Here is a 15,225-nt window from a genome sequence, read left to right on the forward strand (position 1 = left end):
GCTTTCCGGCATACCTCACAATGTCATCTGCCCGCCGGGCTGGTGGTCTGCCTCGACATCGCATACCATCCATTCAGTAACAGCCTTAGTCCATCTGTTGTCTTCCCGTCATGACAAGTCTTGCTAAATGTATATGAACCTAAAAACACTTAAGTACATCACTAACTTTATGATATCTTCACTTTTGAACCTACTGAACCCAACGGTAATGAAATACAAGAATCGCGTACTTAGAATCCGGTTCTAAAAGTCCACAAGGGATTTTATGGGTATCGAACTAGCTCGTAGACATTTCCTTACTGGGTGGTTAAGGCGCAAATATATTATAGTGTCCCAAAAATAGTAAAGTAATAAACCCGCCCCTCGCATTTACTGAGGATATTGGTTCGCTGCTGGTCACATTTGCGCCTGTGCAGAATATTCAGACGTTCATGCATACGTTACACGAAATTTTCACTTCGAGCGAAATATAAGGACCGTACACGAATAAATAGCCATGAGTTTGTTCGAAATTCGTGTACCGATGGCTATATGAATTGTTAAACAATACGCCAACGAAAGAAAGATTACGAAAACATGAATGGAATAAATACGTTTTTTGGATATCGAAGTAATTGGTATTAATATGCGTCAACTCTCCTTGTATGTTCCACAACTGGATCCAATTTAGTGGGTGCCTTTTTTCATTTGATTCGTGATTCCTATCAAAAAAGACGTAAAACTACCGGACATTTTTGTCGTTCTATTCATTTCATGTCCGTTAAAAATCACAAAGTCCAGCTAGAGCTAATCTCGTGACTACCCGGCTGCACTGGCTATTTCCCAGAAAAGTTTCACTTTCGTGAAATAAAATTTTCTACGGAGAATGAAGTTGAGAGCGGGAGATGTTGACTTTCAATTTTCCCGTAATAACATCGGTGCGGGGTTGTTATTGGATCGAGGCGTGTTCAACTTCTACATTTGTTGTCTTCTTCAGACGGACACCTCGACTGCGAGTCCCGAGTAAAGACATACACTTTTTTTTTATTATTGTATACATCATTTTCCTTCATGGGATTTCCTAATACATGAGAAAGTAACTAACGACATAAATCAACTTCTCGCATACACATTTATCCAGATGACCAAGTAGTTAATTCTGTTCGTGGCAAATCTACAATAAGTCACGACATGAGATTCAACGAGGACAAAAAACACATTAGTCACGAGTTTTACCATTGATTTACCAAATACAGCTCAATGTCGGTTACCAAACTGGCATTTAAACTGCCAATTAAAGTAATAACTATTCCAGATGGTAGCAGCGATGGCGGACGGAAGCAGTGTCCTTGGAGTGACATAATGCTACTTCCTCGCCGACTCTGTGACTCAGCGGATGTCTGTCCGCTGTCTAACGGCTCGCAGTATTAGCCAAATGTATCCTTTGTCCTGTCCATATATGCACACGTCTTTAACGTATATATATCCCACTATTTTATCGATATTTATGCAACTCTGATAATTCCCTTGTTTGCTCTGCGTTGCCAATTCCCAGTAAATCTACACGTAGGTATGTTATTTCGTACCATCTCCGATCGATGAAGGGAGGATATTTATTTACTTACTATCAAAATTATAGATACCTATAGTCGTACTGCAGGCAAAAGACTTTTTAGTATAAGTATTTAATTTTACTTCAGAAGGCTTTTAAAGCTTTTTTTAAGGATTAGCATTTAAATATTACCGTTAGCGTATTTAAAAAACTTTTAAATATGGATGCCGCTCCAATTTTGCATAACGGAAAAACTTAAATTACAACATGACTGCCGTATTTTTACTTTGGATAAGTACCGATATTCGGGTCTTATTTTGTGTACATGTAAAAATACCCCTTCATTTCACCTTTTGAGCTTAGGCAATTGAGAATAACATTTGGCAAAATAAGTAACTCTGTCAAAAACATATAGTGCGCGATAATCGAAGTCGCGAGCGGAAAGCTATTAAGTACATAAATAATAAATCCTGTAAAACACGGTTATAGGCCAAAACATTGGTTAATTAAAATAAAAATTATTATATCTACAAATCTAGTCTCGATTAGAAAATGAAGAAGGTTATACTTATCATCTAAATGGCTCTTAAATATCCTTGTTAATATCTCAAACTAGCGTTATATCAAGTTGTCGAAGCTGACCTTTTTAAGTTTCCTAAAACTGGAACCTAATATATATGTAACCGTTCTGAGACAGGTTTTATTTTATGATTTTGTGTCAATTTTGTCTCACTCATGGTTTTCTTTTTATAGGGTTATGGGGAGTTACGTCAGAGCGAAGGATCTACAGTTTATCCTACTAAATATTAATTGAGATGAGAAAAGCTCTGAGAGATTGGAAATTGCATCTTTCCCATGGTTACGGCTTTGTGGGTTATAAAACTTTTAGTTTATTGCTTACTATAGGTTTTAACCGCAGTATCTCAGGTCGATAAAGCAAAGCAATTTATTTGTCGGATACATAACAGTACGTATTGTATTTGCACAAACTATTAGCACAAGCTTTGTCTGAAGTTTATTACGCGGGCATAGTACGAGTACTTTCACGATTTCAATATTCATAAAGTAGAGACTGGTTTATAGTGGTTGATACACCGGGGATTGATGGCCGAGAGATTGTAGGTGGAGTTCTGAAGGGAGAGTTAGGTCTCCAGATAACTCATAAATTTATTCACTACGAGTATATCATCGGCGACAACTTTGATAAGTCTAGAAACTTTCAAAGCTCGAATTTCATATGTAAACATGTTTTTTTTAGTATACCTAGACAATGTAGCGTTTATGATTCGTAGATCAGACAGACGGAAAAAGAATCTCGTGTAAAACACTTAATAATTGTGTGATTATTTGGTCGACTTTTATGATACAGTTATGCGAATTAGCATACTCCTTCTATTCACCGCTGTATAAGTTATAAGTTAATATATAAGCTATATAAGTTAAGTAATAAGATTGTGCAGGGTTCTTCATTAACTTAAGAATGTTATAAAGGCAATTAGCAATTTACACTACTACATCTCTATTGAGGTACATCCATAAAGCAAATGAATTTCACAAATACTTATTAGAAGGGATTTTAACATGACCATAAAATCATGAATGGTTACGTATTTTGAAATTTCCTGGGTTAAGTAATACGTATTATAAGTACTCATATCTTCGAATCCAGGTGGGGACATAATACAAAAATTACTTTGTAATCCCTAGTTTGGTTAGGACAGTACAGGTTGATCACCTGATTGCCCGAAAGTAAGATTATACGTGCTTCGGAAGGCACGTTAAGCCGTTGGCCATGTTAGAGACCTTTGGCGTCTCAATAATAACCCTGACACGAGGGTAGATGGTGTTGGTAATCCACGTTACAACCCACACAATAGAAGAAGAGAAGAAGAATAAGTACTTATATAAGAAAAAAATTATGTTTAATGGGTAAATACATAAAGATGAATAGATTATAGTACACGTGGTAATTTACAGTGGTATGATTTTGAGTCTGGTGACACACAGGCACAAGTAATTAAATATTAGGTACTTAAGCAAGTGATTTTAAGCCAGCTGATTGTAATTAACATGGAACTTCTTGTCAGCAAATCCATCGTTTTAATGAATGAGACTGCCGAATTACAAAAATATGAAAATGACTGACATTTTCGCTGAACAATAAAACGTATAATTGCTAAATTACTTCTATTGAGTTACGTCCGGCGAGTGAGGCCGGATTAATTCGCAGAGCAGACAATTTGTACCGTCCGGCCTTTTTTTGTGCAGATCGGCAGGTTTGCGATAAGAGCGCCTGTAAGCTCTATCGGACGTTTAGTGGCAATTTTCTCGGTTGCGTGGCGGGCTATCGGACTGGCGGGTCTTCCCTCGACTCGCGCCCACCACTGACCCTACTCGCCTACGTTCGTTTGAACGCTGTTTATGGTCGCATAATACGATGTAAACGTAATCTAGGAAGAGATTCCTAAGTTTACGACTTCGAACGGTCGTGTAATAGTGATTGAAACTTGCGTCTATCGGCTTTTATTACGTCCAACAACTGAATGCAAATGCCTTTTGAAATCTCGAGCGGACTGTGGAATTGGAAAATAATTGAAATGTCTGTGTGCACGTGTGGCGACCTGCCAAACTAAATGCTGGGCGCGAATGTTGATAGCGAGTGCGGCTGGCTCTCACTGTCCATTGAATCATATTTTATGAGTTTGATTACACCAAACGCGACTACCGGTGCCACATTTCATAGCTCGGCTGTAGCAGCAATTTCATGCTAAAATGGCGTGCAAAATGTGGAACTTCTATTAGTTACTACTGCAGCGGTAAATCAAATGAAATTATAGCGAGTTGTTCTCGATTCAAAGCTATATTTTACCGGGTGGAAAATTATCTCGTTCAACACGAACAAATTGACTGGAGGTACTTGTAGTACGCAGGTGGGAATTAGTCTTGGAGGTATCGTAATTTAGCCCCGTTGCACCCTTTCTGCTGCTGTACAAGGTAATAATGTTCGTAAGTTGCAAATTTTCCGATAATACGTCAAAGGTCGGAGCGAGTAGTACAAGAGCCGTGGCCAGAATATGGCAAACTTGTTGGACGTACAATGGCGCCGACAACCAGCATTACAAATTGGCCAAGAACTATATCGTCGGAGCTAGCTTAGCCGGAGAGAGCTCACTAACACGGTCCTTTGTGAGACTCCGTGGACCTAGAGCAGATTGGAGGAACCCTCAATATACTTTAAGGACGACCATAATTTAGGAAAACCATGTTTGATCTAGTCAAATTTGATCTTATAATGGTTAGATTATGATACATAATAATTTAAATAGAGGTATAAACTGGGCGCGAACCTCTGTTAATGTCGAAGTGGACTCCAGAGATTACTTTGAAACATTTTTTGTGTTGGTATCCTTTAAGATAGATAGATAGGTAAAAATAAATACTTTATTAACCTACTTATATTTACTATACTTACTTATATTATACGTACTTATTAAAATACTTTATACTTTAAATCACCTGGTTGTAGGTCCAGTGGCTATAATTATTACTTATTTTTTTATTCCTACGACATACCCAGACTGCAAGCCGCATGAAATATTTAAAATTTCTATTGTCATCACAGACTACCAATTGTACCAAATACAAAGGAAGATATTGTGGATACAAAGCAATATTCTACGTAGTTTCCTACTGATTCCTCTATGTAATCCTAGGTCTACGGTCCAGCTAGTACTATAACTTGCGCTATATACCACCAACTATCCTCGACTGAGCCGAGTTTAATATTCACGCTGTCCGCCAGCAAGACATTTTCATTAATTTCATCTTCATAGTACCTAACACAAGGAAATAAAGCAGGTGATAATGAAATTTCATTTCCTTTGTCGTCTACGCTTTGAAATCGGGAAAATAAAGTCTTTTGATAAATTTCGTAGCTTACTTTTGTGTTCATAAGTTTATTGCGGTTAAATACTCATAATGAAATTATACATTTTGTCAATTTCAAAGGAAGTTGGTAGACTCGGTCACATTATGAATTAAAGTCTCTTCAGGAAGTTTATGAGGAACGGATTAGAAATAATTTAGTAGATGGGACTACGTATTCAAGCAGTCTTCACCAATGTAAGTAAATTCCAATAATTAGCAGCGAGGTATAGAACCTATGCATCTTACTTGGAGGCAAAACGGATAGAATGATACTTCGCTTAATACCACTATTGGGTCTTCTGTGACCTATTTAACCTGCTTCATTTTATAAATTATTATTCACAATTATCTTAGTATCCGATTTATTTAGTGGAGACCTGTGCCCAGCAGTGAGACGCTGAGCACATGGATAGATATTTTTTTTTATTCCCACAGTCTGTAGTTCTTCACGTGGTGCGTTCAAACATATGGCGTTGTATGAAAGCGTTTTCGCCGCGCATCTTTAAATGACGCCGCGTGTCTTTATGCATGTACGAGGCATAATAAGACTATTGTGTAAATAAATCCAACTGACCTTCTTCTCTAAGATGACGTGGTTCTCGAGCGCGTGCATAATGGCCTCCGAGACGCGGCTGTCCAACGCCCGCAGCGCCGCGTCCGCGTCGGCCCTGGCCAGCCGCTCCACGCCCTCCACGTAGCCAGCCCACGGTGCGTCCAGCTCCGATACCAACGAGCCTATACACCTGTCAAGATAACATAACATTAGCTCACGACCATATCACAACCAATTGAGGTAGTCAGAGATACATTCATTGCAAGATGAATTGAGTGCACACACGTCATCGAGTTTTCTGTTAGACCAACGTGATAGGTGGTGAGCTGTATCGCCATCTACAATCGTCGAGCCAATTTTGTGAATATTTTTATCAATAGAAGGATAGACCAATAAATAGACAGACAGATTGTAGTGCTCCCCATCGGAGTGCGAACACTACAAGTCAACATGAGCGTTAAAAGACCACATTGAAGCAATTCAGGTAAAAAGCAATATTGCTATTGGACATTTGTCGATATTGCGAAGTCACTTTTGCATATTCAATGTCAAATTGCTATGTTGCTGCTTCAATGTCGCCATTTTAGACCCCCCACACAGAACTCACAGTGTAGTCCAATAACCACGGAATTCTTCTTTCTACGATTCTGAGACACCGTTTTCGCTTCTTCCACCTATACCAAAATTTTACTAAGCATTATGCTTGGTTTCTATGTGTTTCGTTAGAGAAAAAGGTTCTAAATATCTTTCTCAAGATAGTATATTTTTATTTTCACAGAAATTGAGAGCAGATTTTCCACTTTTCTAAACAAACTTTATGTCGGTTTCCCGAAGAAGTTAATCCCTTGTTAAAAGGGGATAAAAAGGCGTTGACAGCAAAGCGTTATTTAAACTTATGGCAGCCCTATTCATTATAATAATTGGCTATAAATATTCAGGGCGGTACTAAGTGAAAAGGTTCTGACGAAAGCATTTTTTTGCATTGGTTTACACATAATATAGCGGCACGCTGAGGTATACATCAACAACCATTCCTCGCCAGCTACGTTTGAGTCTCATGTAATACTTTTTATTAATTATTGCTGAAGAATTGTAATGAAAGTGAAGTATAGCCCGAATCGGGGATTTTATTACTACCTAAGTATATAAGGAACTAATGCTTCACGTGGTTTGACTTAGTAACTGATAAATTATTACTTCTAATCATTTGACACCGTAATCCGTAGTAGAGCAGCAATTATTCCTTATTTCAACGTCCTCCCAGGTTAATGGAAGGAACCCCTTTAAAGCCTGTACATTTTATCAGAATTTCAATTTATTTTAATCTATGTTCAGCCCTGTTTTGTATATTTAATAACGAAAATACGACGATAAGACATTCGACTTACTTGTACAAACTTTACTTTCAGTAGTTAAATAAATAAATAGTTACTTATAAGATTCATAAGTAACGACTTTTCTTTGTAAGTTACACATAAACCATAATCATAAACGTAAATAGCCTATACGTCCCACCGCTGGGCACAGACCTCCCTTCAATCAACTGGATGGGGTTTATGAGCGTATGCTGAATGGTGGGTGTATACCCACCATTTATCCCCCACTGCGGGCTGTTTGGGCGAGTAGCCAACAATGGGTTAACGTACATTCCAATGCACGGAATTATCTTAATTTTTCGGTCGATCAGGTGATTCAGCCTGCAATATCCTATCCAAACAAAGGACAGTCTCACAAAATGATGTAATTAATTATTTATATTGCCGCCGATCCACCTTATAATTAATATCTTGAATAAATATGGTAGTCTTCGTATTTGGAATCACCTGCTGCGTTGGTCGGTACTAATGTGGAAACCCATAATTTATCCAAACCCCACAGTGGGTGTTCGCGGTAAATTAACAACAAGTAGTCATAAAAACTCACCAAATGTAATGTGCAGTATAAAATTTAACCATCGAACACTAATGATCAACATGTTTTGTGAATGGATTTATAATCCCGCTTTAACGTACAAGTTTAAGTTTTATGGTTCCTATTGCTATTAACATTATAACTTCCGCAGACGAAATCGTTTAATACTTATTACCACGGAAAAGGCATATGTCCTTATGTCGAATGTATAATAAAGAATGAGCTGTATCTAAACTGTCACTAAACTACTTCTTAAAATTACCAATGTCGCCGGCGACGAAGCCTTGACGTCTAGAGTATCCTGTCGAAGGTTATGGGTTCCGCTTTTCACCACCCGTTGACTAACGTCGAATAATTAAAACACATAATAACGGCTTCTTACCGCGTTTAAAGTAGGAATATGAGACTCCCGATATGTCTGCCCGTAGAAAATTATGGATCTACCTACTCAATTCCAATCTTATCGGTCATCCCGTGATCATGGCACTTGCAACAGTGTCGAAATATCGGGAGTCTCATATTCCTACTTTAAACGCGGTAAGAACCCGTTATTTTATTTTTTATTATTATTTTTGTTCAAAACACTTTACAAACTACTACTTACTTTTTTTTAATTATGTGTTTTAATTATGATAATAACGTCGAATATTTCTTTATATAATTTGTCTATTGCTTAGGTACTAACAACCGTGTCGTTGATCTTAACTCTGAATCAAGCCGAACAAAACCAGAAACTTAGACCGAAACTCTATTTAACAATGATAAATTGTGTTTATTTTAATTACAGAACAAAGTTTAAACAGTTGTGAAGTTATGAGACAACCAACACCCCTGTCTATAGCTATCGCCTGAACCTTTGTAGCAAAGTTTAGTTTAACTACAGCGAGAAACTTCAATGGCACAGCTTCAAGTTGCCAGTGTAAAAAGTACGTTAGTTACAACTTGGTCTTCAGATTACCTGAGACGAAGATTGACATGCTAATGGTTGTTTTGTAGCAATATTCGTGCCACTGCCAGATCCTCATTTCATTCCTGTAAACTGATTGATCTGTATACTTCTATTTGATGCGTAGCGCCTATGTTTTGTCCATTCAAATGAGGGAATTTCCAGGTTACATTCGCCATAAAAATATAGATGGCGCTGTACAGAGCTTTCTATTAACTTTCTAATTTCATGGATAACAGACATGCATATTTTATTTATGTTTTGGGTATAAATGATGACTCTTGTTATTACACCCAGGCACAACACACCTTCCACCCATTATTATTGTGATAAAAATAAAGAGAAGAAATATTGGTAGCAACATAATTCTAAGGTATACCATGTTTGATCCAAATATCAAGCAACAATTATTTTTATATATTATGCCTCTGCCATTACATTCTACTTTTGAATAGTATGCACCCGAGCATTGATAAAATACGTAATTACCACGTTAAAACTGCACAACATACATACATACATACATAAACTCACGCCTATTTCCCACCAATTGGAGATGTCCTTAGAAAAGGTTCAATACGATCTACTCTGAACCGGCGTGCGTGTATGAAGCGATTGATGAATGTGGAGGAAGCAAGAGAAGTGTGTCAGGATCGAAGCAAATGGAATTCTATAGTCTCTGCTTACCCCGGTGGGAAATAGGCGTGAGTTTATGTAAAACTGCACAACGCCATCTATATTGTTTTTGGGGAACGTAGCCTGGATAGTCCCTCAGTAGCTGTTACTCTAAGTAAAAGATGAAGTTTATTACATTATGCTAGTCATCGGGCTTGACGCGCCGGGTGTAGGTATAAAATGTACTGAATGAAAAACTAATGAACTATTACACCGGTCGATACCAACGAATAAACAGAACATACCATAATCTCGCGACTATATCCCAGTCAGTATATCCATCGCAAGACGAATCAAGTACCCACACCTCACCGAGCTTTCTGTTAGACTAACGTGATAGGTGGTGAGTCAACGAGCGCATTCCATAATGTACTAGCCTTTACCGAAGTCCACTGAAGGCTTTCCTTTGTGTGAAAAGTGGTTGATTGTATTAATACAGACTGCACTTATCTTGGAACACACTACTGAATTGTCATCTATAGAGGTGGTAAGCAAGTGCATTAGTTTATAACTCCTTCGAATAGCTCGATGAGGGAAACATAGAAAAAAGGCGGATTTATAGATTAACTAAGTTTATTGTATGGCACGCATAATTACACCATTTTTGTATTAGAAAGATTTTCTTACTCCCACACCAACCATACACTAACAAAAAAACTATACAATACTATTGCTATACCTTAATGATCATTACTTATGGTTAACTTGGTCATATGACATATTGGGTACAGCCACAAGTTATGTGCTTTCATTTACTGAAACGATTGTAAAGTTATGAGATGGTAACTAACAAACTAGGTATATATAAGTATTCATAGAACCTTTGTAGCAAAGTTCGGCTGCAGTAGAAACTTCATTAGCACAGAACAGCTTCTTCAAGTTACTAAAGTAAAAAGTAAGTAGGTACGTTACCTACGCTACAAGTTGGTCGACAGATTTCCTGCGACGGACATTATAATGGTGCCCTGAACTTTCTAAAGAGTTAGTAGAGAAATGTTTTTCACCGAATAACCCAAGAAGCTAACTAGATTAGCTTTAGTTTTGTGTTTTATTTAAAGAGACTTAATAAGAATCTATCACACACCACAGGATAATAATAGTATATAATGCTCTGAAGAATATGTGTAAGTGACAAAGTTCTTCCATAAAGTAATCCGTTATCCTGATACCAAATTATATTCCCTACAATATTCTTTCTTAGATATCAAATGCAAATGGGTATGCAAGAGCTTACGTACGTGCATACCCGGCGTGCCTCGGGTAATCTGCAGAACCATTGGTAGACTGGCGAATCCTTTCAAAACCTCAATAACTAAGCAAAATTCTAAAAGAAATAATATTGACATCGATACGAAAGATTACCTTCTATAGTTTTATTAACTTACCCTCTAGCAACATTGAGACAGTAATTCCTACAGGGCCTGGCAGAGTGGCCTCTACACCGTGCGCAGCCGCCGGCCTGCAGGAGCTTCGACGTGCATTCGTCGTCGGTGCTGGCGAGCACTCGTTCGCTCGCAGCCAGTGCGCCCGCACCGACCGCTAACACTTGCAACAGCGCACGCGCTGCCTCCAGCGACCGCGACAGCGAATTGCCCAGCTGTCATGAGAAAAAATGTTTTAGTAAGTGATTTTTATAAAAAAAAGGATTTCCGCTCCATGGCGCGTATGACAACGGGACAAAAATATGGAATATATAAAAAGAGACATACTAAGACTATTCTGACAACGATCAGTTGACCATTATTTTAAGGCACAAATAGTATAGATGAACAAAGAGTTGCAATAATTTACAAGTTAAATAAGTTTCTAAAAGTATAGCGAAGCATGGTGTATATACCAGCTCACATACACATGTACTGTGTACGGTCACGAGCATTAATAATATATGTATACACTTTGGTACCATGTCACATTAACTTTTTTGACAAATTGAACTGTAAGTCTCACTAAATGTCAAATATGTTAGTGCGATAGAGTTCTCAAGTGGGTACTTTAATATTGCTCACGACTGTACCTATGTGTACCATTTCGGTTGCGTATGTACAATTTTAACCGACTTAGGTACTAAAATCAACCTTGTGACCTATATCCATCTTTTACCCGTCATCATGACTTATTCATGACCAACTAAATCTTTTACAAGATTTCTCATTCAAAATGAAGCTGACAAAATCGTAGACAAATTAATAGAAAGACCGACTTTACGACGTTCGTTAAGAAATTACCTACCATCTGAGATTAGTCGGCAGCATTCAGATTAAAAGCAGTCGGCGACGGGGTCATTAGGGACGTTTACGTGATTAGACGTACTAATCCTGCAGGAGCAGACGTGAGAGGACTCCTCAGACCCACCTGCCATCATTAGTATTAATTCCAAAAGGTTTTGTCTTTGAATATTCAATGTTTGATTAAGTTGAGGTCTTTGGTTTATTTTTGGCCATAATTTTACAAGTCGTTAGACGACTCCAATCACGTTGTATGAGATAAGATCTTTGATTAATACGTTAATAAGAAACCTAGTATGTACGTAAACTCTGGGTACTTATTACGTCTAATGCTATAAAGGTATAAAATTAAGCCTAATGGTTAAAAAATAAATAGCATTTTGTCACAGCTAGGGAGAGTGAGCCACCATCACCAAAATATATGTAAGTTATTATCTACCCTGTATTAAAATCGTCACTTGTTTTGATATCGCACGAATTGTATCGCGACGCGATCTCATTTAAGTACATTCCAGACTTTCGTCACAGAAACAAATTAAAAGTTTCGAAAGTCTCACCTGTCGCGGTACTTCGCCGAATGGCTGGACAGCGTCATAGGCATCTTTGAGGCATTCCTCGTACTCGGGCGTGAACTGCTTGGCTTCCAGCCGCAGCACGTTGTGATACGCCACAGGGAAGATATCCCTGAAGAACCTCCGCGCACTGGCGTCTAGATCCCGCGGCGCAGGCGACCCCAGGTCCTCTCCCGTGACGTCCCGATCCGAGTCCGTCCGAAGCAGCGCTCGGATATCTTCGTACAACGTACCCAGCGGCGCGTGCGCGCGCGATGCGTGCCCCCGGTACACTTGCGCGAACAACACCGCCGTTTTGTTCTGCGACTGGTGCGACAAAGCTGTCAGGTGCTCTGTACAGAAAAAAAATCTAAATTAAAACTTAATCATTATTGATGGCTTGAGTAGGATGGATTAACTTTAAAGATCATTTCAAAGTAATTTGGAATTGATTTAGTAGGAAATTCTGTTTACTTTATTTTAACGTTTTGCGTTGTTATTGTAATTTAATTCTAAATACAATTGAAACAACTATTAACATTCTTCTTCTCTCGTGTGGGTTGTGAGATGGATTACCAACCTCATCAACCCTGGTGTCAGGGTTACTATTGAGCCGCCAAAGGCCCCTGACATGACTCACACAACACACACACAGACAGACTATTAACATTAAAGGCGAACTTATAAGTTTAAACAAGTTCTTAGTTCGTTTAGACAGCATAGTCTTCTTACGCAACGCAAACAAAACTAACTCGATGGGCTACAAACTGAAATTTGGTGATATAAAGTAAGTTGTATGTTAAGACGGGAGGTAAATAGAGTGAGTAAACATTTTGATATTTGTCAGCGACGCCCGCGTGTTATCTCAGAGGAATCCTGCGGATCAACTCGACATGTAGCATTCCTCAAGATGTTGTTTAGATTCCACTGCCGCTATCGCTGACCGATAACCTGGAGGATGAATGGAAACGCTCGGTTTGGAGCTCATACACACGTATTCGGTACCAGAAACGTGAGTTTGTATGGGATTTCTGTGTGAACGCGTAATCTAGTTACTGTTAGATAGAAAAGAAATGGTCGACTTAATATCGACTGATACATGAATCAGAATCAGAATCATTTATTCAACGTAATTATCATGGATAAACTTGTTGAAGGTCAATGTAACATTTTTGAATTTACGTCATTTCGCAAGGTGTTATGGCTGAGGAGAAGAAATGACAAGAAACTGCAACAGCAACACATCTTTTAAATCAATGAGGGACATTACAAGTTATTTAATAACTAGAGGAACACATTCAATACCAGACATTTTTATCATTTAGGTAATCATTAATCTTATAATAGGCTTTTTTACATAAAGTAAGCTTCACGTGAGCTTTAAATTTGTTCTCTGACAAATTTAAAATATTATCTGGTATTTTATTGTAAAAACGTATACATAACCCCAAAAAAGATGAATTTAATTTACTTAATCTAGAATTTTGAACAACAATTTTATTTTTATTCCTTGTATTGTAAGTATGCCTTTCACAGTTTCTCGGAAGGAGAGATACATTTTTACGCACATACATAATGTTTTCATAAATATAATATCATGACTATGCTCATAAACGTCACAACACTAGCTTACGTACTTTGACAGTAGGCACATTCGTACCTCGGCTCACATAAGTATGTAATTTATTTACAACAAGGTTGAAAGGCTCTCTGTGATGTGATCCTTTACATAGAAAATCAGTTCATTCGTGTTAAGTTTTTTTTACTTATATAAGTATATGTATTTATTTAAAAAAAGATACTTTAAGACATAGGTTGCCTTTTTTCGTTTTGGCACGTTGAGGTCGATATGATAACTGTCTAGTGAAACGCCTACAAGATAATAGAAATTGCATTTTATTTCGAGTCTACAACGCCGAAAACATAAACGGGTACGGCCTATCTAATCTAATTAAATATTAAAACTGTTAAGTATGTGTGTATGTCTGCTTGTGTGTGTGCGTGTGGCTGCGACCCACGCTTTTTCTTTATAATAAACGTTAGTGCAAATCGAGCCAACGGTTGTTTCACTCCTCTCCACCCGCATATATACCAGTGGCGACGAGTACCCTCATTTCGAAAAGTTACCCGCGTTATAAAATGACCAGTGGAAATTTCGGGATTTTAACCACTTTCGATCACAATGTCCATACATGGAATACATATAAAAGTCGGGTTACACAGTGGTTTATAGCCAATGACATCAACAAAACCAGTGACGCAGCTGGGGAGAAGAGACGAGCGATCCTGTTGAGCGCACTCACCGAGGGCACATACAAGCTCGCAGCAGATTTAGCGCTGCCTAAGCAGCTAGAAGATGTGCCATTCGAGGACATCCTGAAATTATTGGACAACCACTTCACACCCAAGCGGGTCGGGTTTGGAGAGCGTCACAATTTCTACGCGGCAACCCAGCAACCCGGAGAGTCACATACGCAATGGGCGGCTCGCCTCCGCGGGCTGACTGCGTACTGTCGCTTCTCTAACGTAGAAGAAGTATTAAAGGACCGCTTCATAATGGGAATGTTACCGGGAGTCGAGAAAGAGAAGCTGTACACCCAAGATACGGCTGAGCTCACGCTAGTGAAAGCAGTGGAGCTGGCAGAAAGCACTAGATGCGCCCGAGCCGGCGCCGCGGCGAGCGCATCTCTCTCCACTCCCGATGTACACTTGTACAAAATCGCGCGAAGTGATAAGAAGGATGCTCCAGTGAAAGTGAAATGTTCTGTGTGCGGTTATTTTAACCATAAGACCTCGGAGTGTCGTTTCGCAAAATACGTGTGTAAAAGATGCAACGTAAAAGGCCATTTACGTAGAATGTGCCCTAACAAGGTTAACTATGTAGATGCGGATGGTGGCGAGGGCGA

At 38.6% G+C, this 15,225-nt stretch overlaps 1 protein-coding gene across 2 annotated transcripts in view; it reads right to left on the minus strand.

Annotated features, from left to right (window-relative positions):
- Positions 1-15,225, minus strand: part of LOC126381910 (division abnormally delayed protein) — a 138,508-nt gene that overhangs the window by 20,259 nt on the left and 103,024 nt on the right. For both annotated transcript variants that reach the window (XM_050031478.1, XM_050031477.1), the window contains 3 exons: positions 12,326-12,672; positions 10,929-11,140; positions 6,033-6,201 (listed from right to left, as the gene is read on the minus strand). In XM_050031478.1, the coding sequence (XP_049887435.1) occupies positions 6,033-6,201; positions 10,929-11,140; positions 12,326-12,672 (728 nt within the window). The remainder of the gene's footprint in view (positions 1-6,032; positions 6,202-10,928; positions 11,141-12,325; positions 12,673-15,225) is intronic.

The sequence above is a fragment of the Pectinophora gossypiella genome, chromosome 3 (assembly GCF_024362695.1).
Source record: "Pectinophora gossypiella chromosome 3, ilPecGoss1.1, whole genome shotgun sequence".
NCBI classification, from domain to species: Eukaryota; Metazoa; Arthropoda; class Insecta; order Lepidoptera; family Gelechiidae; genus Pectinophora; species Pectinophora gossypiella.